The sequence below is a fragment of the Pteropus vampyrus genome, unplaced genomic scaffold (assembly GCF_000151845.1).
Source record: "Pteropus vampyrus isolate Shadow unplaced genomic scaffold, Pvam_2.0 Scaffold572, whole genome shotgun sequence".
Lineage (NCBI taxonomy): Eukaryota > Metazoa > Chordata > Mammalia > Chiroptera > Pteropodidae > Pteropus > Pteropus vampyrus.
This window is the reverse complement of record NW_011889353.1, coordinates 957,828-984,520: the sequence shown is the minus strand read 5'-3', so window position 1 is coordinate 984,520 and position 26,693 is coordinate 957,828. Positions and strand designations below refer to the sequence as shown.

Here is a 26,693-nt window from a genome sequence, read left to right as displayed (position 1 = left end):
GAGCATAAACTCTAAGACCAAACGTCGCATAAGCAGTATAAGGACCCCGTTGGCCTTTAGTTTTGCGTTTCCCTCCTAGTGACTGGCGGATTGGCTTGAAATTTTCCTCCTTTGTTCACAGTCCAGCCCGACGGACCGGAGACCGGCGCTGGGTCGGCGCGACTCTGCAGGAGGATGAAAGGCCCAGCAGTAGGCATCCGCGTCCGCGAAGTGCAGATACACGAAGCGGGCTAGAGCGCGGGCGGGAAGGCGCCGCGGCACCCGGCTGGGCCTAGCCGCTGGTCCCTCCTGTCGCCCCGGGGTCGCTGACTCGGGTATTGGCCGCGGGGACGCGCGCCGCTTTGCCGTAGAAATGACGGGAAGGCGCGGCGGCGCGCGGCGCGGGCTCTCGGGATCCGGCGGCGTCTGCGCGCGCCCCAGCGCAAGCGCGGGCGCATCGGAGCCCGTCGTTGGACCCCAGTCGAGGGGCCCCGCGGTGCGCGAACTAAGATGTTGAGGCGAAGCTTGGAAAACCGGTAACAGCCCCGGGGTCCCAGCTGCCCGAGGTGCCGCACACGCGAGGGCACGGTGGGGGGAAGCGGCGCCTCTCTCCGTGAGGCCTCTGCGCCGGGTTCCGATCCCTAGCCGGCGGCCCGGCCCTCCCCGCCGCGCTCTGGGGCCTGCTTCGCCGTGCTGCACCAAGCCCCGGAAGCCGGGGCCGGGCCAGCTGTACTCAGTCCCCGCACTGTCCCGGGCGCTGTAGACGCCCGGGAAGCAGCCGGGTGCCCAGGCTGAGCAGCCCTAGTAGCCGCCACCCCGCCGCTCTGTGGCGGCGGGAGCCGGGCCTCTTCCAGCGCCTACACTGTTGGGATATTAAGGCCAGGCCCAGAATGGGAAACTAGAGGGGACTCTGCCTCATGAGAAGCCGCCAAGTGCCCCGAGAGTGTTTGCATGTCAAATTAACATGAAGATGAAGCCATTTCGTCCCTAATGAGAATGAGTTATTTTCTGCGTCACTTTTTTCTCTAGGGACGCTCAAACCAGACAACTGCAAGATGCTGTCACAAATGTGGAGAAGCATTTTGGAGAACTGTGCCAAATCTTTGCTGCTTATGTGCGGAAAACTGCCAGACTGCGAGACAAAGCGGACCTCCTGGTGAATGAAATCAACGTGTATGCCTCTACGGAGACCCCAAATTTAAAGCAGGGCCTGAAAAACTTTGCTGATGAGTTTGCCAAACTTCAGGACTATCGACAAGCAGAGGTATGGAGTGAGGTCACAGCGTCATTGTTATGAATGAGTCCTGAAGTAGTGGATGGAGAAACCCTGAAGACTCACTTTTAATCTGCAGTGGTAAACACACACTTGATGATAAGCCTCCCTTATGTCTGTAACATTGTGTGAGTCTGTGATTTTACCAGATTTTTTGAAGCTTCTTGTGATTTTACCGTTTTCAAACTAAATTTTAAGGTATCTTGAAATCCTAAATTTCCCCATTTCATTTGCCACTTTTGGGCCAAGGAGTGGCTATTTACAGTGGGTGTAAACAAAGTGCCCACGGGGAAGAAAAGGAGCATGTGTTTTATGTGCATGTAAGTATATTTTAAAGTATGTCTGGAGATGGAAGATGTTGGGAATGGTAATATGAGTGAATAAATAATGAATGGACAAGAAATCTTCGCTGCTTCCATGCTCTGGAAAGTTTCACTGGGGGAAAAAAAAGCACTGATTTATATCATAGATGCAAACCAGTAGTGAGACTGGGGAGATTTCTGCTGGGTCGGGGGAAGGTGAGAAGCTGGGGTTGTAATTGTTTTCTTTCTAAAAGCCTACTTTTTCCTGTAGTACCTCATAAACACTTTCAGTTATGTTAATTTTAGGTTTCAAGGTACAGGTTAATGTGTCAGAAGTTGCCCAATTAGAGCTGCATCGCTTCTTTGGCACTTATCAGTGCTTTCAGTGGTTTTTTAAAGCCTAATACAGAAATTTCAATTATCAAAAAAAAAAAAAAAAGGGTATAATGATCTTTGAACCTATAATTGTTATTCATTTACATTTGGGGGGTAGTTTTGGGGAAAATGTTGACATATTTTTTCTGTAATAACCGTTATACATAACTGGGTACTTACTATTTCAAAAATAATTTATACTCACAGATAACCCTAAAATCCCATGTTAGCTAATAATTTCAGTCCCCCTTTCTAGAAAACCTTTATGCTATTTATCAAATAGCAAAGTAAATTGATTTAGATTTATTCTCCTTTTTATTTCCCTTGCTTACCAAATGGTGGAGATGCTAATGAACAATGAACAAAAGGTAGGCAACAAAAAGGAGAACAGAAATGAGACTCGAGTAATCCATACACTGAAGAATCAGTGTATGGATTATTTGACATGATATCAACTAACCTATCCTGAATATTCATGGTTTTGATTTTAGGGTTCCTTATATTTAAATGCTCAGTGAGAAGTTGATTTTCTTTGTTTTTCTAAAATCTTTTAAAATGAAACATTGATATGCATTTTACTTATAAAAGCTAAAGAAAAATCAATATGAAATGCATTCACTGATTGTATCATCAAATGTTCTCAGAAACATGTATCATCAAGCTTTTTCCTGCTCCAAAAATAATATATGTTCATTTTAAACAGTTAAATATGTGTCATCTTGTATTACCTATTTTGAAAAAGAAAATTTTAATGTCCAAGAATTATTTTTCTTTTGCTATATACTTGCCTTTAAAAAAATTCATTTCCTCAGTGCCTTTTACTAGTTCTATTAGTAAAAAAATTGCCTAAAATGTGATAAAATGTTTTTTAAATCTGGTTAATTCTCAATAGAGATCAGTCATACAGCTTGACAGCTCAGCAACACTTGAAACCATTTATCATTTTCTAATTAATGAATGGCTTCTCAGAAAAAAAAATTACAGCTAATCAATGGTATTAAGCTTTCCTGCTTTCGAGGATTGTGTTATTTTAAATGTTTCTAATATGCTGAATCTTTCAGCTTTGATGTTCCTATCTGGAAAGCTGGGCTATTATTACATTTTGGAGGTGATGTATGTAAAGTATCCAACACCGTGCTAAACACACTGAAAGTGGTAGCTGTACTGAAATTTGAGATGTCTTAAAGCTTACCCAAAAGCTACTACTTTGAGGTAGAAACATGATGGTGTGACAAGGATGAGCTCCTTGGAAACCTGAGACGTTTTCTTGTCATATTGCACACCAGGTGCTTTTCTGCTTTTATATTTAATATACAGCTTAACGGTTTTGAATGTGTTTGAGGTTGGATTCTGAGTCTTTTCAATTTCGGGTTATTATTCTTTATGAAGATAAATTGAACTATAACACTTTAATTTAAAATTTTTTAAATTAATCTGTGTAGTAATTATGTTCAGGTTAAAAAGCACAGGTTTTAGTTCAGAATTAAAATTTCGATATGTCTGTTTCTTTTCAGTTATATTTTATAATAATTTTCAATAGGTTGAAAGACTTGAAGCCAAAGTAGTTGAACCATTGAAAGCTTATGGAACCATTGTAAAAATGAAACGGGTAAGTAAATTCATTATTTTTTTACTATTCTGGTGAAGAGGATAAGGCTTCCAATAGTTGTCCTTTTAATAAAAAGTACAAAGTAGTATTTAGTCACTTTTTACACACTCTGAAGTGTCATTTCTTAGAACTTTGAGAATAATGAAATATTTTTAGTGAGCTTACTAAATATACTACTGTAGCAACATGTAGCATTTTTTATTATGGAAACTTTAAAATATTTAATATTTATAGTCTTTAAGAATATACGAATAGAAATTATTTTACTAAATATAAGTTTATACTTTTGTTTCAAAGCAGCCAATAACATGTGGACTAAAAATGAATGTGACGAAGTTTTATTTTCTTATTGAGGTATAATTGACAAATTAGTTTCAAGTATACAACATAATGATTCAATATTTGTATATATTGCGAAATGATCTCCAAAATAAGTCTAGTTAATATCCTTCACCATCCATAGTTACAAAAATATTTTTTGTGATGAGAGATTTTAAGATCTACTCTCTTAGCAACTTTCAAATATGCAATATAGTACTATTAATCAATCACCGTGCTATACATTACATCCCCACAGTTCTGTTTTTTAAATCAACTTTACCGAGGTATAATTTACATGTAATAAAATTCTCCCATTTTAAGTATTCATTGAGTTTTGGCAAATGTGTATATATATGTAACTACTACCACAATCAAAATTTTACATACATATTTATATTTATGTGGTTATAGTTTTACATTGAAATTATCTTGTCTGTGTCATTATTTTGAGGGGATACTAAAGAACCACACATGTGCACACTCTCACACACAAAGATACACACTAATTATGCAGTAGTAATAATTCTTTTGGTAACGATGCCTGGATCAAACAAGGACCATTTCTCCCATTCTTAAATCAGAGTGCATTTTATTTCTTAAATCACAGATTTTTATTAACAAAAAAATGCCTATTTACAGGATGACCTCAAAGCAACATTAACAGCAAGGAATCGAGAAGCTAAGCAGTTAACTCAGTTAGAAAGAACACGTCAGCGAAACCCATCTGATCGACATGTTATTGTATCCTTTGAATTTGGTCTTAAAAAAATGTTTTGTAAGGTATGCAGTACAGAAGTAAATATATGTGGAAATGATTAATTTCTACTTTTAAATATGCAAAGAATTTGAATATAAAGGTTAAAAAGAAACACATGCACTTATGAATTCTCACTATAGAAATCAGATAATTTTAAAGAGAATATACCACCTAATTCAGTCCCTTTTACATTATTTTCCACATTAGATATTCAAAAAATAAAACACTCATAAAAGTAGATGTTTTTATAAAGAGTAAATTCAAACTTGAGATTTTTTTCATATGATAATGACTAAATATTAATATAAAAAGTAACTTAAAGATCTATCATTAATCATATCAATATTATATGCCCTGCTTTTGAGAAAAGGAAGGAAAATCTTTTTTCCCAATGTAATTCCCTTCATCTTTAAAATCACAATTATGACTTCTACCAAGACCTTCAGGAGTTCAGGAGTATAGTTGATGTCCATGGCTGGGCACCAAGGGATCTAGATAGGAGTGTCTACTGTAACAAGGTTCTTCTGTTAAGAATGACTGTTGCTTAAACTAGAATGTGCCTTGTTTGTGACTAAACAAAATAGAAAATAGTGCCTAATTGCCAGCAACTGGGATAGGTGCAATTGTATAGAAGTACTAATTTATCCCACTGCCTCTTTTTCCCATTCCTTTTTATGTTTCCTTCCTACTTCCTTAAGGTTTTTACTGCCCAGCTCAGCCAGAAACCACATGAGGAGTGGCTCCTTGGGGGCATTTGAGGTTCCAGAACACCTCCATTCCTGAGGGGAATCCCTTGAGCAGTGATTTGGGGCTACGCCAGTTGCCTGGTCCTCCTTCCTTTGGACCAAAGGTACATATGCCCAACCTTGTAATAAACAAAAATGGGCAGCCACAGGGCTGGGACTACCCATTGGAGGCTGAGATAGGAACATCTAGACAGTTGAGGCTTAAGATCTACAAACTGGAGATTATAGAATCTGGGTTTTAAGCAAGTCAGACAAACCAGAGAATGCTGGAAAATTTATGACTGACAAATAGGGACTGAGGCAGAAGTCAGGGGGTGTCACTAGCTTTTAAGAATTTAGCCAGAGGTCAAAATTTTATTGTTTTGTGTGAAGGAGAGTACATAAAGGCAGAAAAAATGTCACATCTGGAATTCTGAGCAGCTGTCCAGTTTGAATCGAGGGTTTTAGTATAGACAGTCAACACAAAAATGAATCTCTTCTTGAAACAAAAATGTTTCCAACATAGATGCTCTTCTGTAAACACTGCTGTGGAGGGAGTCGTCTTATACTGTAGATGAAGCAGGTCTGCAGGTTCACCTGGGGGAAAACATGCAACAACTAAATAGATTATTACTGCTACAAGTGAATTGCTATGCTCACTGAGAAAGATCTATGAATCCAGTGGATTTTGTCAGCTGGAGATAAGAAAATAAAGGACAATCTACATATAAATATGTTTGATATAAATATAAAAATATTCAGTCATACCATCATAAAATACCAGGAGAGACCCTTGAAATTCATTGGACTGTTCAAAAGGAGCATGTTAAAGTTCAATATGTAAAATAAAATGGAGTAGCTGTGGTACAAGAGGATGGGGTGAAGGATCCCACGGTTCTGCCTGCTCACCCCCAAGGTCCTCAGTGGCTTCTGAACAAGATGCCACTATAACACAATTTGAAAAACACCAATCTAGCTCACCCTTTTATAAGCCATTTTGCACTCGTGAGTACTTTTATTAAATATACTGACATTCATAGAGTCATATTTTAATCAAAACCATTTCCTACTCATATTGGTACATGATAGAATTTTGAAGAATTTTCAACAAAAGGTAGAAATAGAAATCCTTATCCTCTTTGTTAAAAACACCTTTGTGTAATTTTGGGCACATTACTATGCTGGAGTAAAGGGACTTGAGACTTTAGGAAATGAGTAGTAATTGCTGGAGGATGGTAGATTAAGATTCAGATGTCCCAGCTATGGTTTCTGCTTCCCCATTCTTTCCTAGGTTAGCCAAATTTCCCTACCTTTCCAAATTTTTAAATGAAACTATCAATAAATGGGGAAGAAAAAGACATAAATAAAAAGGAAGAACTCACAAGTAAAGAATTGCATGAGTCACATGTAATAAATAGCATTAAGAAATTAGTCTTCGTGAATATTCTCATTAGTAAAAGTTAAAGGTTTCTAACTTAAAAATTTTCTCAAACTGATAAATCTTCAAAGGAGTTCGTTTACTTTTGAATATTCTGTGTTGAAGTTATATTTTTTAAAATCCCAAGCCCAGTAATATAGAAAATTGCTTTTGATTACTGGTTATGATTAACATTTGTGTGGTTTTAAAAAAAATGACATTTTATGTGGCAAGCATACACGCACAGAGGTATAAATGAATATATTGTTAAATGCACAGTATCTTGAAATTATGTTTGAATTAACCTTATTGTAAGTATATATAACCAATATAAAGTTATACTGTATAATTGCAAGAGTATATAATTCTATAAGAGTACATGATTTTAATTTATTGAAAAAATTGTTCTATTTGAAATGTATTTTTTCCTTTATGAAAAATTTCAGTCACAGGTGGGTAATAAAATGGTGTGTCAAGATGGATCCTTATAGTAAACCCTTTTACTTATTTCAATTTATACATTTTCTTGAAAAAGCAAGGGCTAAATGTCAGAATGTGTCACAGAACATTGATGACAAATGCAAATTTTCTCATGAATTAACTGTTAAATGATGATATGTGATACTTTTGAGCAAATATAATACTAGCATAGGAAACAAAACTTTATTAGAAAGAATTTAATCAGAAAATTGGGCTGTCTTTTAAAATCTCTATGTTACTGTTTAACAAAAAAATCTTAAATATTTTTGGGCAACTATTGTCCTAAAGGAAGAGATGCTTTTTAAAGAGAAATACATGGTTAGATTGGAAATGTTCTGTACTTTACAGTACTGTAGCCACTAGCTATATATGGCTGTTGAGCTCTTGAAATGTGACTAGAGAACTGAGAAACCAGATTTTAAATTTTAATTTAATTTTAAGTATAAATAGCTACATGTGGCTAGTACCACCAAGTATGGTACAACAAGATCATACAACACAAATCTAGATAGTATGAGTACTTGTATATTACTTAGAATATATTAAGTAAAACATTAGACTTGTCATCTAATTTATTAGCTGCTGGTGTGTGTGTGTGTGTGTGTACATATATATATGCATGTATGTGTATATATATTTTTTATATAAGAATTAACTAGTAACAGTATAATACTGGTAGCTAATAAGAATATACAAATAGAAATTCCAAGCTGAAATAAATATTTGTAGTGAATATTCTGCTCTACCTGATTAGAACATTACAGAATTAGAAACAGTTAATACATCTGGAGAACTAGAAAATTGAAAATACTTAAATCACAAGACCTTTCTTTTGGTGAGGAGACAAAAGGGAGAGAGAGAGTGAGGAGAAAAAGACTACATTAGATAGCCCAGTGAAAAAGGCGAAAGCAGGAGAAAATACAAATTGTTTTATAGTAAATTATCCAAGGGTAATATAGGGAAAAAATGGGTTTGTAAAAAGAAAGGGAGGAGTTTTGTTTTTGTTTGAGATCATGAATCACATCACTTAATAAAGTTTTTTATTCTGCATGTGCTTATTATATGGATCATTTTATTTTATGTGGCAAAATATATTATTGAACATTTACATTGTAATGCCAAAAAGCTAATACTGCAATGGTAGCATTTACTAATAGACTCAAATGCATGACTCTGACTTAATTTTTTTCATCTTTTGTAGGCAGAAACTGAATTACAGAGAGCTACAATGGATGCTACCCGAACAACTCGTCATCTGGAGGAAACCATTGACAATTTTGAAAAGCAGAAAATAAAGGATATAAAGGTAATAAAATAACAGTTAAGGTTCATAACATGTTTTCTAACCTTTTTGTTTTATTTAAATTTATGGGAAATTTAAATTACTGCTATTTTTAGCCCATAGTCTGTGTGAAAAGATATAAATAAAAATGTATCAAATTTTATTTCCTTATGGAAACAATGATATATCAAGGGGCTACATTCCCAAACAGAGGCCAAATATACAGCTTTTTATCACAAGTACTATTTAATCAAAGGGAACTAACATTTATTATTTTTTTTGTATCAGGTGCTGTTCCAGGCACTTTACATAATCTTTACAGCAACTCCATGAGAATGAGGTGGTATTATCCATATTCTATATAATACACTGTTATTTTTATAGCATTAAGTTTTCTAATAACTACATATTATCAAATAAATTGGGTAAGAGTAGCCAACCATGTAAACGTGCATTCACCATGATATGGTGTCACAAGAATTGCTTTATTGTAACACATCAGGAGATATGAAACTTTCAGGATCATGGCCTTTAGGTCTTCAATGACTTTTTCATAAGCATCTCGAAGATTTCGAGGATCGTTTTTAACTATAGTATGTCCTTTAAAACAAGTCATCTAAAGATGCTTTTTGGCTCACTGAAAATTTTCCTGGAACAAGCTTTAAAGAAAAATATTTTTGTCATTTTACAACTGTAAACAAAAAAAAACATTGTGTTTTCAAAAGTTATGTTCTTATCAGTAAGTATTATCTGCCACTTAATTCATGAAACACTGATTTGTACTTTTTTTAATTCCCTATCACAATTTCAAAGGATTTCAGAAGTGTCTCCAGTTTGGTCCTGAAGACGAAAAAAAGTTTTAAACTTCTCAATTCAGTCTGCACTCTGCTGTCTAATAGTAGATTGCTATGTACTACGAGCATCTCAGAAAGCTGCCCTGAGACAAACCTCTTTACTGACGTGGGAGAGTATAAACTGGATTAATGTTTTAAAATCACTGACAGCCTCTTAAATTGAGAAAGAAAAGTTATTAAAATAATTCACTTTAACCTGAAAAATGAGAATGGAGACTTGTGAGGTATGCCTGATTCTACTACCACCTAAAGGCTTCTCTTTAGTTCATTTCATTATTCAGCCTCCATGCTTGCTACCTCTACAGGTGTTTTTAATTCTCTGAGCACCATCAATTACAAAACTGGGGCAGAGTGAATGAGTGCAGAATTCCCAGCTACAATTACTACTACCTGGGATTTCCTGAAACAGTAGGACATGGAGTGAGGGACTGCACAGTGGAGGGTGCACAAAGAGAAAGCCTTAGCCTTCCAAGTTTTTCTCTTTGCCTGCTGTATCATGCCCCTGGAAGAGGAAAGTCACACACACAAAAAAAAGACAGGAAGAAACCCACTTTTTTAAAAAATTGATACAGTTCACCCACTTAAAATGTACAGTTCAGTGGTTTTTAATGTTCAGATATGTGCAACTGTCACCACTTAATTTTAGAACACTTTTATCACCTCAAAGCGAGATATAATAGATTTTAGCTTTTACCTCCCTGCTACCCCCATACTCCCACCTCAGCCCTAAGCAACTACCTCTGATCTCAGTCTCTGTGAATTTGGCTGTTCTGGTCATTTCATATGAGTGGAATCCTAAAATACGTTGTTTTTGTGACTGGTGTCCTTCACTTTGCATAATGTTATCAGAGTTCACCCATATTGTAACATGTATCAGTTAATTCTTTTTTATAGCTTCATAATATTCCATTGTGTGGCCAATTGCCACATTTCATTTATCCATTCATCAGCTGATGGACATTTTGGTGGTTTCTACCTTTTGGCTGTTGTGATTAATGATATAAGCATTCACATGCAAGTATTTATATGGACACATATTTTCATTTCTCTTGGGTATATACCTAGTTAATTGCTGGATCATATGGTAACTCTTTAATCATTTGAGAAAGTGCCACACTGTTTTTCCAAAATAGCTGCACCAGTAGTATATGAGGGTTCCAGTTTATCTATATCCTCACCAGTATTTGCTATTAATCAGACTTTTTCATTATAGTCATCGTAGTGAGCGTGAAGTAGTATCTCATTGTGGGTTTGGTTTACATTTACCTCCTATGCTTCTTGGCCGTTTGTATATCTTCCTTGAAGAAATAAATGGCTATTCAGATTCTTTGCCTGCATTTTAGTTGGGTTTTCTTTTTATTATTGAATTGTAAGTGTTCTTAATATATTCGGATACAAGTCCTTTATCAGATGTATGATTTGCATTATTTTCTCCCATTCTGTGGCTTCTTTTTACTCCAGTGGTGTTCCTTGAAGCATAAGTTTTAATTTTGATGAAGTCCAGTGTATCTATTTTTTCATTGTTGTTGTTCATCCTTTTGGTTCATTGCCAAATTTGAGATTATAAAGATTTATCTCTGTTTTTTCTTAACAGTTTTATACTTTTTGTTTAATATAGGTCTTTTACCCATTTAATATTTTTATATGGTATGAGCTGAAAGTTAAACTTCAGTTTTTGCATGTGACTATCCAATTGTCCCACCACTATTTGTTGAATGGAGACTGTTCTTTTCCATTGACTAGTTTTGGCACCCTTGTTGATTTTTAAATATTTAAAATATTTTTAAAAAGTTGACATGGTTTTGTCTCTGGATTCGCATCTTCTTTCATTTATCTATGTCTGTCCTTATGCCATTATCACACTATCTTGATTAATTAGTAATGCTTTGTAGTGAATTTTAAAATCAGGGTGTGTTTTTCCTCTTTGTTCTTTTTTAAGATTGTTTTGGCTACTCTGAATCTATCGCAATTTAGTATGAATTTTGCCATTAGCCTGTCCATTTCTATAAAGTCAGCTGGGCTCTGATAGGGATTGCATTAAATCTGTAGATTAGTTTGGGGAGTACTGCCATTTTAAGATTAATTCTTCCAATCCTTGAAAATGGGATGTTTTCTATCTATTTAATTTATTTTAACAGTGTTTATATTTTTCAGAATATAAAAGTTTTGTGCTTTTCTTAAACTTTTTCCTAAGTATTTTATAATTCTTGATGCTATTATAAATGAATTTGTTTCCTTAATTTCATTTTCAGATTTTTCGTTGTAAATGCACAGAAATACAATTGACTTTTGTACACTGATCTTATACCCTGCAACCCTGCAGAACACATCTATTAGCTCTGATAGTTTTTTAGTAGATTCTTTAGGATTTTCTACATACCAGATCATGTCATCTGCAACGTACGCTTTTAATGCTGACCCCACACAACTCTTAGCAAAATTCCAGAAATGAGTTCCAGAAATCAGTATCAGAGTCTATTAGGGTTCTGAAACTGTTCTGTAGGTCCTTCACTGTTTATAACTGTATTACCGTGTTTGATGTGGGGTTTAATCAACAAGTCCATCTAAATTTTGGTAGCAGCAATAATCAGAGAGGTAGCATAGTTTTTAGACCAAGACTTTTCATAGGAACCTTACAAAGAATTTGTCTTTCTGAGAAAAGTTGGTATGGAACTTAGTATACAAAATATGGAAGAAAAATCACAGTCCCATTTGTTTCCCATGTAATAAGAAAAGTCATCAACTATATGGTGAGTATCTAGAGAATCTCAGACCTACAAAAAGGATCTTGACCAGGGGTCACTCTTGAATAGATAAGAGTAGAAATTCAGTATGTGGTAAAGTAGCTAACAGGAGCAAGAAACATCTTCTAAATTTAATTTTTAATAGCTTTATTTTTCTTATAAATATAAAATCACCATACATTTTTTAAAATTGAGAAAAACATAATAATCCCACTAATCAGAAATAGTGTTTTGACTTATACCCTTTCAGACTTTTTATCTATACACATATACATAAGAGATATGGTTGGTAATAATAACAACACACATTTCTTAGGCATTGTTATGTCACACATTTTAAGCATTTTATGAAGATAAACCTCATTTATCCCTCAAAACATCCTTAAGGAAGGTAATATTATTATTCCTATGCAGTTATATTTAAATAGGACCAGACCACATGTAGCATCTCTTTTTAAAATTTAATATATCATGGACATATTTGTGCTAAGAAACATAGATCATATCATCCTTTTTGGTATCCTCATAGTATTTTGCTATATGGACATATTAGTTTATTTAACCAGTCCTCACTGGGGGACATCTAGATTATTTTTGCAATTATAGATCTCACTGCATCATTAAACATCAGGTTTTTGCTGGTCCATTTATTTTGGGGGGATAAATTACCAAAAGTAGTACTTCTGATTCAAAGAACACACTTTCAATTTTAATACCTATTTTGAAGCTTCTGTCCACAAAGTTTACATGCCTACAAAACCTTGCATGAGCACCCTAATATAACAATGATGAGTAGTAGTTTCAATAGCCAATCTGATAGATTAAAAATATCAGTGTCTAAATTTGCATTGGTACTAATGTTGAAGCAGAGTGCCTTTTCATATATTTAATGATACATTTTATTTCTTTCTTAATTACTCACACTTATCCTTAGCCTATATTTTTTAGTGTTGGCGTTTTTCTTATTAAGTTGTAGAAATTCTTTAGACAATTAACCCCTTATATTAAAGAGAAGATATGTTGCAAATGTATTTTTGCATTTTGTTGCTTATTGTGCGTTGTCAACTTTAAAGTTTTATTTTTGTTGCTAGATCTATTGGTCTTTTTGGTTTCTGCCTTGGTGTCATGTTTAGAAAGGTGGTTTTCATCCTCAAGATTATATAAATATTTGCTTATATTTTCTTCTACTATTTATATGACTTTTTAAATATTTAAATATTTTATCTGGCAGTTGTGTTTTGCATATGATATGAGGTAGATATCTAACTTTATTACGGATAGGAAGTTCTTCTGACATCATTTATTGAATAGCCTCTACTCTGGAGAGCTGTCATTTCCCCTTTGTTTGCCAAACTTTAAACAAGACCATTTAGAACTTTTTTGTTAAATATCTCACTTGCTAATTAAAGCAGATAGAGGCTTTAATATTAGGATAATGAACTTTTTCAAATTTAGCTGGTTTACTTCTTAAGCAATAAAAATATCTAACTTGTGTTGGACACTTACTCTAAGCCAGTTACCATACAATACTTTTGCTTAGATTAACTCATTTAATTCTTAAGGCAAAACTTATGAGGTTGATACTATTGTTCTCTCATTTTATAGATGAGGAAAATGAAGGAAAGAGCAGATAAACTGTTTAATATTACATAGCTGGTATGTTTCAGTCATAATTTGAACCAAGGTTTATCTTAATCCAGAGCCCATATTCTTAACCATCCTGCTTTACAGAATACTTACAGATGGGTAAAGAATTTCAGATTAGCTCCTGCCCCACCCCCACCAATAAAAAGTATGTGTCTTCTAGTAACACAAAATAAAAATGAAAAGGGAAGGAAAAAAGTAACTCAAAATGCCTCTGTCCCTGACCATACTGACCCATTCCAAATAAACAGATTATATGAGGTCATTGAAAGTTAGCTATATTTATAGAAAATTATTACTAAATATGATAGGGCCCTAGAAAGTTCTACCACCTTTCTAGTGACTCATTGAAATTATTTTATTACAGAAACATAATGTTTTCCATGTTCTCTCTTATTTATACCAGTTGTCACCTAGCATTATTGTTCTTTGAAATTATTCTCCTTTATACCTGTTTTTGGTTTTATGAAATTCTGGTTAGAAATAAAAGAGTATAATTGGCAGTTTTCCCTCCTGACAATCCTCAGAGATATAATTCTTCTCTGTGATAATCTTAAGGCTTCATGGCTCTTGGGTCAAAAATTCCAAATCTAGGATTCTAGCTTAGTAGTGCCACAGATTCCCCATCACTGTTCTTCACAGAAAAATAGACAGTATAAAAAATTAGCACAGCCATTCCAGTCTTATAGAGGTGTATAATACAAGTTTTGTTAAGAAATAAAAGGTCAGACCATAAAGGACTAAACCAAAGTATCAGAAAACTTGATATCCCCCCACCTTGCAAGTAGTAAATAATAGCCATTTCATGATTAAAGATACTGTTTAAATTGCTTTTTTATCACAAACTGAAATTAAATTTTGAGGATGGAAAATGCTAACAAACTCAAAGTTGGTCACTGTCTTTTAAAATGAGAATGTAAATACACAATGTTTATTTCTTTAGTGACAGACACATCTACATATTTTTCAGGGCTTATCAGCTTGGGGGAATATAACACCAAGATGCTAGTATTAAAAAATTGTTAGAGATGACATCACATTCATCAGAGATTTTGACCATCAGGAATTTAATAACTATTCAAATATTTGAAAATTTTTGTTTTGAAATTTTTGCATATTCCACAAAGTTATCAAAGTGGAATAGATTTGAATTAAGTGTAAACAAACAAATTTAGGTGTAATAAAGTTGTAACTGTTTGGATCTCACTAGTTATTAAATAGTGTGATGGTCTGTTAAAGATTTAGAATTTCCATTTGTAGAAATATTTAAAAATAGGAGATAATACTCAACTTATTTCATTTAAACTTAATCCCTTATATGAGGCTTTTTTTATTTCTCAGGTGATTTTATAAAGACAAAATACCTCTTTTCTCTCCCCTAAGTACAGGCATACCTCAGATGTTATGGGTTTGTTTCCAGGCCACTGCAATAAAGTGACTATTGCAATAAAGCAAGTCACATGAATTTTTGGTTTCTCAGCACATATTAATGTTTACACTATGCTGTATTCCAATAAGTGCAATAACATTATGTCTAAAAACATACCTTAATTAAAAAATACTTTATTGCTAAAAAATGCTAACCATCATCTGAGCCTTCAGTGAGTCGTAATCTTTTTGCTGGTAGAGGGTCTTACCTTCAATTTATATAAAGAAAAAATGCACTGTCTGTGAGGCACAATAAAGCAAAGTGCAATAACACGAGGTATGCCTGTAAAGAAATCCACATAAGTAAACAGATGGTCTCTAAATCCTCTATCTAAGAAAGAAAAATTAAAAAAAGAGTTGATTGTTTGACATTCTAAATGTATGTTCACCAGTTCCCTGGGTACTCACCTTAAACAAGTCTAAGGTCTTATTCTACAATTCTTTCTTATTTGTTTGTTTGTTTATTTACTTCGGTGAGGCAACCCTTGGTTGACCTCACAGATTGCAAGGACCTTGTCAGTTTACAATCCCTTATTTTTTACACCTACAGTACCTGGTCTTCCTAGGTGGTCTCCCATCCAAGTACTAACCAGGCCCCACCCTTAGCTTCTGAGATCAGACAGGATCTGGCTTGTTCAGGGTAGCATGGCCTTAGACTCTACAATTCTAATTTAATCCTAAGTAATTGAAAAACAAAAATTTCTGTTACAGCCTTGAATAAAAATAAAATCAAACTATGTCTATATTATATTTATATAGTTTGTTTATTAAAGGTAGAGAATCTTAAATTTAAGATTCACAGGAAAGATGTAAGCCTGTGCTTGATTGCTCCTATTACCTAAAATAAGCAGCAGACCAAGAAGCAAGTAGGGGTCCTTAGTGTTTGAGCTTGTCATTGACTCCCAGTTCTGTTTTCTTCTAGGAGTTTCCATGCTCCTAAAGGCCAACTGACCCCTTTCTAGCTAGCCAACTATCTTAGAAGACTGACAACTAAGAGACAGTCTCAACCCTAGTCAAAAGCCATTTCACCTCTAAGGTATTCCTGGGTATCTGGAGATTCTTGGTGTGAAATCCAAAATTGTATCTTGGCATAATGGTATTTATTGTCAAGTTACTAGACCAGGATACCAGAGCCCTCTGTGACCTATATGAAGTGACAGAAAGGGTAATTGTTAGTCATATAGTTATAATCTCTTAACCTAGAACGCAGTCTTTGCAGTCAAACTGACCTATGTGCTTTTACCCCAGGAGGGTTACTTTCAACTACAGATGTTTCCATTGAGTAGTGATCAGAAGTCTGTTAGGACTCCCTTAAATATTTTTCTAACCTTTAAGATAGAATGGAGATGGAGAAAAAAATTACAGGACACTGAGAGATACCTGTATGTCTCTCTTCCAAAATGAAGGATCACTCCTGTCTGGCTGGTTAACACAGAAGAGCAAGAATGAACAGAAATATGTATTTGACTCTTGCCTTCTAGCCTAACCTATCTCTTCTATCTTGCTTAAATACAATGCTTGATTGTTTTCTACCTTGTTCATATTTGCCCACTTCTACATTAATGCTCTTATTTTTCATTTGATAAGAGACAAAATAACAAAAGGGTAAGATCCTATTTAATTAAAAACTTGTCTGGTTTTTATCCTTTCCCTACCTACTGATTATCTTCTGCTAGATCAACATGCACATCTTCATTCATTCTCTTTGTTCATGATCTTCCTTGTCGTAAGTTGTCATCATGCTTAGAGATTACCTGCACAGTTTATTTGTGAAGACAATTGTTTCCAGCAAGAACAGCACAGTATGAGCAAGAGCTATAACTTATGAAGAATCAGATCCAAGCTTGAACATTCTAGCTGAGCAACGATAGTCAAATCATATATTTATAAGCTAAAAATCTCTATGCGAATGTATGCTGCTGTTATCAGTGATAGGAATATAATTATCATCAAGTAATTTCTTTGTGGTTTGAGAATATAAGTAACATATAGCCAGAAATATGATGGGATATAATTCCTGTCTAAAAAACATTCTATTGTTTAAAATCAGTTGGAATTGCTAAAATACCAGCTTCAGAACTAAACTGTTTTATCTAATACTTATAGGCACAGGGTAAACAGAGTACATAATGGCACATATTTTATTCAGATCTTTTTTTTTATCACAGATGTCAATTGTAAGGTATAAATAAAACTGACTAAAAAAATAAGTAAATGGTGAGATAGGAAATATTTTGTATAATTTGAAGGTTTAGCTGCAGAAGGTCTTTGCAATTATTTTTATTCATTATCTTCTAAACTTCATTTGCCTTGCAGAAAAACAGATACCTTTGCATTTCATAAAATGGCAAGATTAAAATAAAGAATATCTTTATAACATTCGCCAGACAATTTTTATGATTGTTTAAATTCCAATATTTGTTTTTTAGACTATATTTTCAGAATTTATCACTATTGAAATGTTATTTCACGGCAAAGCTTTAGAGGTCTACACTGCTGCCTACCAAAATATACAAAAGATTGATGAAGAAGAAGATTTAGAGGTAGGACTGTCTATCTAAACTCAGTTCTTCTATTAATATGTAGATACTTAAAACATAGCATTTGTTTGGTTAAAAATATCTTAAATTAGAACATTACAATGGTTATTTGTTATTGTGTGCAGTCCCAAATAGCTGAACTTCATGATTTTCTATTTATTTTTTAACTGTTCAAATTAACCACAGTAAAGTTCTAAGAGTTAATTTATTAATAGCCAGTAAAATACAATCTGAATAAAGCCAAATGTATCATTTTGACATGATGTCACTTAAGTGTGCTAAAAATAACATTCATCAATTTGAGCTAACATTTGAGTGTTTATGCCATGCACCATACCCAAAGCTTTATGTGCAATTTCTCACTCCTCGCACAATCCTGTGAGGTAGGTGCTGTTATTCTTTTAATTTTGACAACTACAGAAACAGGTTTAAAGTCTTTAAATAACTTGCCCATGGTCACTTAGCTAGTAAATAGCAGAATTAGAATCTAACCAGTTTTGTGTGACTTAATCAATAAACTATGAAATAAATGAAGTTTTATATAAAAGGCTTGCTCTGTACTGGTAGTTAAATGCAAATAAATCTGATTGGCCAACTAACATTAGAGCAATTAAATATCAAAGCCTGGCTCCAGTAAACATATCTGAAGGGTACATATCCTACCCCCTTACTTCAAAAGCGGGTGGGAAGGGGGGGCAACAAAAGTATATTTTTGCTGAAATAGATAAAAATTCAAGAGATAATTCATAAAGTGAAAAAAGCCATGTGTTCTCAAGATATAACCATGATTCTCTATTAACAAGTGAGAGAATTTGGGAGCACCTTCCATTTGGCAATTTCAAAGATCTCCCCCAATTTTTTTGTTTGTTTGTTTGTTTTTCACTAACTATCCACAGAGATCCCTTAGGTCTTCTCTTCCCACTACTCAACTGGTTCTGGGAAAATTAATATAGTAAAACCAGCTTGAGTAAAATGAAGGTACATGTTTTATTATGTTTTCCAGTGCCAAAATCTGTCTCACAGTTTTATATCAGTTATGCCTACATGATCATATTTCTATTTACTGTTTCTCAATAGATAGCTTCCTAAGTGTTCATCCCTTCCAAATAAAACTTTTTCACTCCTTTTCATGTCCTATTGTTTAACAAATAGATTTAGCTATTATCTGTCATTTGTAAAATAAAATAGCAAATGTTTGTATAGCATTTACTTTGGACCAGCTACTGATCTATGCACTTTGATTATATTATTTTAATCCTCCCATCAACTTTGGTAAAAAAAATACTTATTTTGTTTCTTTGGGTGAGAAAACAGGCACAGAGAAGTTAAGAAACTTCCCAGAGGTTCTCATAGCTAGTAAGTAACATAGCTGGGAGCCAAACCCAGAAGACTTACTAAAGACACTGTTTTTATCCTCTCTACACTCTACTGCCAGAAGTGTGGTTCTTGATGAGTGTCCTAAACCATTTCCTGCAGAAACAATAAGTGCATTGATTACCATGTTAAAAACTGATCTCCCACTTTTCCTTTTGACTAGAGTCTCCTTTACAAGTATTTTCATTCTCTTTTTTCTAATACCCTTGACATGCCATTTAACTGACACTAAAGCTCCTGCAAACACTTTGAACCCCAAAATTTTGTTTCTTATTCCAGAAGTCCTAGATATCTTTTTTGTCACACCACTTCCAACTTTTCTTACCACTATTTTTAATCAGCTGGATAGGTAGCTTGTGGGAGGAGAATCATAAAAAAAACTAAAGATCTCAGCGCTATATGGTAGACGTGTTTTTGAGTATCAACTTCCCCACTTTCTAGCTGGAAAATATTGAGCAAGTTAACTTCCTCATACTTTAGCATCCTCATCTCTAACATGGAGATACTTATAGTACTTACCTTATAAAATGTTCATTCAACAATTGTTTATTGAGTACCTGTCATGTGCCAGGCACCATTCTAAGTGCTGAGGATTTAGCATTATAAGTTGGATATGGTCCAGCTTGTCAAAGCAGAAACTGAAGTCTACCGGGAATTCAGACATTAAAAAAAATGTATAACTGTTAAAGTTTTATAATGTGACCAGTCCCACAGAGAAAAAAATACAGTGTACTGTGAGTGTAATGTGAATGGAAGATTCTAAATAGTCTAAAGAATCAAAGGATGATTTCTTAATTAGAAGCTTGAAGGATACCTGGCAACAGCTTTCAGTTAAGAGCATATAGATATATGGAGGTCTGAGGCATAATGAATTATAGGCATAAACTATTACTGTTTTGCCATACAGAAATTGTGGAGAAGAGAGTATAATCTGGGGAGATTTGTAGGACCAGGGGAAGTAAAATTATATCAAACAGGTACCAAGAAGAGAAAGAATCCTTTAAATATAAGGTTTCTTGGAAACAAGTAAAGAAAGTATGCAGAGAGGGACAAAGAAATAACTTGCTATTCTTCTTAAGTAGTCCATGCTTTATGAGAACTCCCGAGACATTGTGGCAGCACCTAATTCTCTGCAGGTAGGCATCTAGCTATATCACAAACCATCTTATTTGTTCTTCACAAAAAAAAAAAAAAAATTACAGTATACTGTCCAGTATAGTCAGGCCCATTTTCTCTGTGCAGTAGTAACTTTGGAGCATATTCAAGTCTTGAGACTCGCTCCTAGAAGAGATCTTGGACCATATTGGAAAATGCATTATTGCCAATACATTAATATTCCTGTAAATCTGGTTTTTTTGGTAAGACTAATTTTAACGGGTTTAAACTTTTATCTCAAGGGCTGTATGTTGTCTTCTACTTCCTACTTTTTTTGCTAGAAAAGTTAAAAAAAGAATGCTGTTTTAACAAAAACATATCCTTTCCAAATACCAGTTGATTAATAAGTCATGCAGGTTTTTATCATACTAGCATGCCAGTGTTTCTCGTCTGGCACCAAAATATAGTTGGGTCCTTAGTAACTTGCTAAATAACCTAACCAGCATGCCCAAATTGCCCTAAAACATAAGTCTTGCCTCTTGTTAAATTTCATCCCTTTATTACTTTGTGTCCCATAGTTTTCTGAGATTTAAAGAAATGTGTAGAGGCATCCTTAAGTCTAGGTCTCCTTTTTTCCCCAAAAACATACGGATTAAGTTCATGTTCACATCATTCATTTACCATTGATTTATCTTAAGCTAAGAAAAGTTGCAAAGATAAAACTGGGCACCTTGCTCTAGAGTATAACATGTTCATATAGGTCTATAGGCTAGAAGTGAAGAGTGATGGGTAGGTTTGGTTATCTTAAGCCTCTTAGGTGTCACCCAAGGCATCTGGGTAATTAGGAACCACAAAGTTTTTTGGTATAGGAATTATATTTTGGTCTTTAGTAAGATAATTCCAAGTAAGCTATAAAGAAAAATGTACAGCGTCAAAAATTAAAATAGAAGTACCTAAGGTGAGAAATTTAGGGAGAATGCTCAGGCTTCTAGCTCAGTCTACTAAATATATGGTAATGTCTTTCATTACAAAGGTGAAATCTAGAGCTAAACTGTCCAGTATAGTAACCATTAGGCATATGTAGGTATTTAAGGTTAAACTGAAACAAAGTTTAGTTCCTCAGTCACAGAAACCACATTTCAAGGGCTCAGAAGCCTCATGTGGCCTTTTTGGACAGAACAGCAAGGATTTTTGTCATCTCAGAAAAGTTCTGTTAGACAGTGCTGATCTAGAACAGAAGGTAGTTGGGAGCATAAACGCGGCTATTAGAAGAGAGTCTATAGAGAATTGATTGAAAGGTAGCCATTAAACTGTGTAGTTAAGATCTTTCAGAGAAAGGTGTCAAAAAAGGAAAAGTGGCCTAAGGGAAACCTTTTAAAAATATTTACACTGTAAGCAGTAAAAACGGAGATGCGAAGAAATAGGGCAGCTAGCACATGAAAAGAGTTTAGCGATGGCATGCATGGAACTGTTTCAGGACAAGATGAAGACAAAAAGACTGGTGATTTTTGGCAAGAGTAATTTCAGTGGAAGGTGAAAGCCTAACTGTAGTTTATTGACAAATTAATGGAGATGAAGTAGGATATTTGAGAAGTTTTCTAAGTAAATTTATACCTTGAAATAAAAAATAAGTATCCTGAGTTTATTTGCTGGGGGAGGGAACCTGTAGAGAAAGCAAGCTTTTGTCGGTTTGAAGTTTTGGAAAAAGGAAAAATGCACCTTGGAAAGAATCAAAATGATATTAACTTTAAAAAAATAAGAAAAAGAAAAGATGGCATTTATAGTTGAGGGAAAAAAGGGAGAAGCTGAGGAAATTCACGTCTGATAACCTTACCTATTAGTCTCTATGTAAGAGAATGGACAGAGAAACCAGGGAGGTTTAAAGTGGTAAGGTCTGGAACTACTGCTTGCTTTAAGGAAAAAGAACTGAAAAGTAATGACAGTCCAGATCCTAGTGAGATTGGAATCTATATAGTGGCTCCTATTTACTCTTATGTGATGTACTATAAAAAGTACTGCAGTGAAGCTGTGGATAGGCAGAACAGAATCAAAGATGTGACCTGCAGCCTCCCTGCTAACCTGCATATTCAAGGGTAGGAACTTTCACATTTCCCCAGGACAAACTCGCAAGTGGTTGTTTCAGGACCCATCAGTGTTTTACATGGTTCAAATTTAGCTTTCCTCTTTACAACTTAAATATTTTTGTTTTTTTTTTGTTTTAAATTTACAATAAAAAATTGAAATTTTGTCTGGGGATAGGAAGTGCTTTAAAAACTCTTAACTAAGGAATTTAATATGGCTTTCTAGATTTCCATTGTTTAGTATCTATAATGTTGTTTTGTCATTGCAACAGGTTTTCCGAAATTCTCTGTATCCACCAGATTATTCATCTCGTTTAGATATTGTAAGAGCAAATTCAAAGTCGCCTCTCCAGAGATCACTGTCAGCTAAGTGTGTATCTGGAACAGGACAGGTGAGCTAGAAACCATAATTTAAAGGATTTTGAGCTGGTGCCTTTGGAATTGTTTAGTACTAAAAATGTTTCCCTTGAGTCATATGACTTCATATAACTTACCCTCTCTTATGATCTTAGGTAAAATATTAGACTGCACTAGGTGTGGCTGTTAATATATTTCTTATTCTATAATATTACTCTCTATAGCAGAACACTTAAGAACAAAGGTGGAAAGGACAGGCAAATGCTATTCTAGATTTGTTCTCTGGTATAATATAAAGAGCATAGATTCTGAAGTCAAACTGCTTAAAGTCCCACTGCCACAACTTGTTGGAAATTATACCTAAAAAGGGCTTTTCCTGAACATTATCATAGATCCAAAAGCAGATCTTTAGGTAAAAAGCCAATTTTCTCACTTCTTCTATACCTAGAAAGCCTCAGTTACCTGGTACTTAGAACAGAGAAGGATCAACAACCTTTTTCTCTAAGGAACCACAGAGAAAAGTATCAGATTTTACAGGCTATATGGTCTGTCCCAAAAAAGCAGCCATAAATAAATTAAAAAACCATTACGGCTGTGTTATAATAAAACTTAAAAAAAAAAGCAAACTGAGCCATAACTTGCCAACTCTTCACCTAAAAAGCTTATGCCCTTTTACATAACTTGCCTTCAGAAATTTAAAATAGAGCAAAATATTTTCAAAATATAATGTTAAATTTGGCCCAGCACGTACTATTTTCTTTTGACTCTCTTCTAAGCATGTATTTACTGCTTTATGCATCTCTACAAAGTTTTGTTTGACTATTTAGAGCTAATGATGTTACCTAAGTATAGAATACATTATCCCAGGGTTTCTCCACCTCACACTATTGACTTTGGGCCAGATGATTTGGTGGGAGAGAAGAGAATACTGTCTTGTGCATTGTAAAGATGTTGAGCAGCTTCACTACTGACAAGATGCCAGTCACACAAACACACAAACACACAAACACACACACACCCCCCCAACTCCCATCGTGACAATTAGAAATGTCTCCAGACATTGCCACATGTTCCCTGGGAGGTATAATCACCCTCAGAAAGGTTTGAAACAAGGTGACCCACTGGTAAGTCAGTGGTGAATTCAGATTCTGAACTCATTCCATTTAAATCACACTATTTTCAAAGCCTAGTTGAAATAGTCTTGTTTTTGCCATCCCTTTGATCACTCATTCAAACATGTTTTTGTGACCCAAGAATTGTTTAATCTAAAATATTTTGGCATTTATAATATATTGAGACTATACTTTTCTCTGAAAGTATGTTATAGAAGTGCTGGTATCCAACTGGAATCAAATGGTTAATTTCACATTTTTACTCAAAAATAACATGATAAATGAGTGGAAAACCTATGACTCTTTTCTACCTTAAAATACAATAATTCATAGGGAATTTTCACTACTAAAAATTAATACTTATGGACATTTTTCTGGAATAGTTGTTCTGTGTGCCCTTCTCTGTAAGGGCATACTAAAAAGATACCAAACATGTAAAAATATTTTTAAGTTAGGATATTTTAAAATGTGTTTAACAGGTATCCACTTGTCGATTAAGAAAGGATCAACAACCAGAAGATGATGATGAAGAGGATGAAGACTTAGATGTAACAGAAGAAGAAAATTAATTTTCTTAAGTAAACTTCACATTTCCATTTTTAATTTAAATTATTTGAAATCCAGAATTACTAAATTGTGAAACTTTATACTGGTTGATATATTAAACTTCAAAATGAAATCCTATTGGAAATGGGAAATAATTAAAGGAAATTTATGTTGACAAAAATGAAGGCTTTAAGAAATATTACACACCAGTCATTTAAACATCCTGTCTAGCAGTATGTGATGTTTGTATAGGTTCCATTTTTTTAAAAAAAATTATGTATTTCAAAAGTATTTCATATTAATTAGTGTACCATACCTGGTTGAGGTTGCAAAAGTAGATGACAAAAAAAACATTTAATAATTTAACTTGCTTATTTTAGGTTAAGATGCCATGCTTTCGTTACCAGAAAAGGGTCCTAGAATAGTCATTCTGATTAAATATAAATTCTATTCCATAAGCCTTAATCAAAAAGACAAGTCTTTTTTTCCTTTTTTCACTTTTACAACCTTAAGTTTCATCATTTAATACCTCAATTTACTTTTCGACAAGAGTATAATCACTCGATTAAAAGTAATGGGAACCTAGGTCATCAGTGTTTTATAACTGTAAGTGTAAATTTTAGCTTTAAAAAGAAAGCCACATTCAGCCTGTTTCTGGTTTTAAAACAAAACTGCTATCATGCTAAAGCTATACATAGTACAACTTTTGGAAAGCTATAATTTGGTGGAATTATAGCTAAGAAAACATCATGGAAACCATATATAAAAATCTGTAAAAGTTTTACCAAATTACCACCTAATAAATGTATAGTCACTCTTATGCCTGAAAAATGTAAAAGAATTTAATCAGAGCTTTTCAGTATGTCTCATGCTTTTCTTTGGATGGGGAACTGTACTTTATTTCATGGATTCCAGTCAGGCATGTAAAAATTAGGAAATTTATAAAATCATTTGGGAAAATAACAAAAAAGCAATCATTCATAACAGAAAAATAAAAACTTTCTAGAAAGCTTTTTGACTTTGTTATTCATGGTTCTGTTCTTAACAAAACACTGTTTCCTGACTGATGCAATTACTTCAGTACTTTTTAAGTAAAATATTCAAAACATTTTAAAATCCTAAATAAATTGATATTCTTAAGAAACAGGATAGCATTGCATACTTATTTTCTCGGTAGTTAAATTTCACATTAAATTTGGGAGAAAAAAGAGTTATAGTATTTCTTTTGCTGTTTATAACAACTCACTTCTCTTGAGCATCTGTTGCTGTTATCTGTTCAGTCAAAGCATATCTGATGTAAAGCAATCAGCAAATAATTCTGATATAAAATGTATGCTCTGCCTTCCTCAAAGAAATATTCTGAGGACAAAAGGAATACTATACATGATAATACTTTCATCAAAATTGTTTTTCAGACCAGACATAGGTTGGCAAACTTTTTAAAAGGCTAGGCAGTAAATATTTTTACAATAAGTGGGCAGAGACAAAATGAAGGGTATTACATAGGTATTTAAATAACCATTTAAAATGTAACTACCTTTAAAAATGTAAAAACAGCTTATTTAAAAAACAAACAAAAAAACCTTGACTGGTTACTTAGCCTATAAGGCCTCCATTTCTTATCTCTAAAATAGGTTTAAAGTTATTTTAGTTATTGGGATTAAATGATAGTTAACTCATATATAATTACAGATCATACATAGTAACACAGCTCAATAAATAACAGCTGACACTGAAAACAAAAACAGGTGACAAGGTCACTACCTATTGGTGATGCACAGACCAAGAACCACTACTCTTGAGTTTTCTTAGTGATAAAAGTGCACTCTTAATATGATCCTTACCTATTCTTGGTTATAAGATTAAGACATGATCTGCATTTTTCACATACCCTCTAGACAAAAATGTTTAATTAAAATGGCACTGGGTATTAAATTGAACCAGTATGTCCCTAGTGTACCTGACACATCTGGGAGTAGGAGAAAGGGAACAAGTGACTATAATTATTGAAGCTGGATAATGGATATAGGAGGATTTAGTACCCTTCTCTCTTTAATGTGTTTGAAATTGGTGGTGTGCTCATAAGCTGGCTCTCGGGGGTAGAAAACACCCTGATTTGTTGTATTTGCCAATTTCCATGGTGTAATACTCCACCGTGGCCAATTTCGGTTATCAACATATCACTCAAGGCAGAGTTGGGAAGAGAGATGAAAAAATGGCTCCCAACCAGTAGAAGTCAGCTTTGTATAATAAACTTTTTATTTAAAAAAGTTGTTTAAAAATATATCAAACTAATTACAGAATAAAATTAACTATTCATATCAATTCAGTAATTATACAATTAAAAGTTTGTTTTTACTATTGTTAGCCTCTTATCTACTACACCACAGTTCTACGT

General features: G+C 34.1%; 1 protein-coding gene across 5 annotated transcripts; it reads left to right on the top strand.

Annotated features, from left to right (window-relative positions):
* The first annotated feature begins 205 nt into the window (after nucleotides 1-205).
* Nucleotides 206-25,439, top strand: FAM92A (family with sequence similarity 92 member A). 5 transcript variants are annotated; one of them, XM_011384383.2, is made up of 9 exons: nucleotides 225-515; nucleotides 1,009-1,243; nucleotides 3,470-3,538; nucleotides 4,499-4,600; nucleotides 7,205-7,210; nucleotides 8,440-8,544; nucleotides 17,620-17,733; nucleotides 22,553-22,672; nucleotides 24,229-25,439. In XM_011384383.2, the coding sequence occupies exons 1-9, from the start codon at nucleotides 490-492 to the stop codon at nucleotides 24,316-24,318; spliced, it is 867 nt and encodes a 288-aa protein (XP_011382685.1). In that variant the 5' UTR covers nucleotides 225-489; the 3' UTR covers nucleotides 24,319-25,439. The 5 variants fall into 5 exon arrangements, with proteins under 5 accessions (XP_011382687.1, XP_023381364.1, XP_011382686.1 ...); XM_011384382.2 differs by lacking the exon at nucleotides 7,205-7,210 and having other exon boundaries at nucleotides 219-515; nucleotides 4,499-4,639; XM_023525596.1 differs by lacking the exons at nucleotides 17,620-17,733; nucleotides 22,553-22,672; nucleotides 24,229-25,439 and adding an exon at nucleotides 9,334-10,711 and having other exon boundaries at nucleotides 215-515.
* The last annotated feature ends 1,254 nt before the right edge of the window (nucleotides 25,440-26,693 follow it).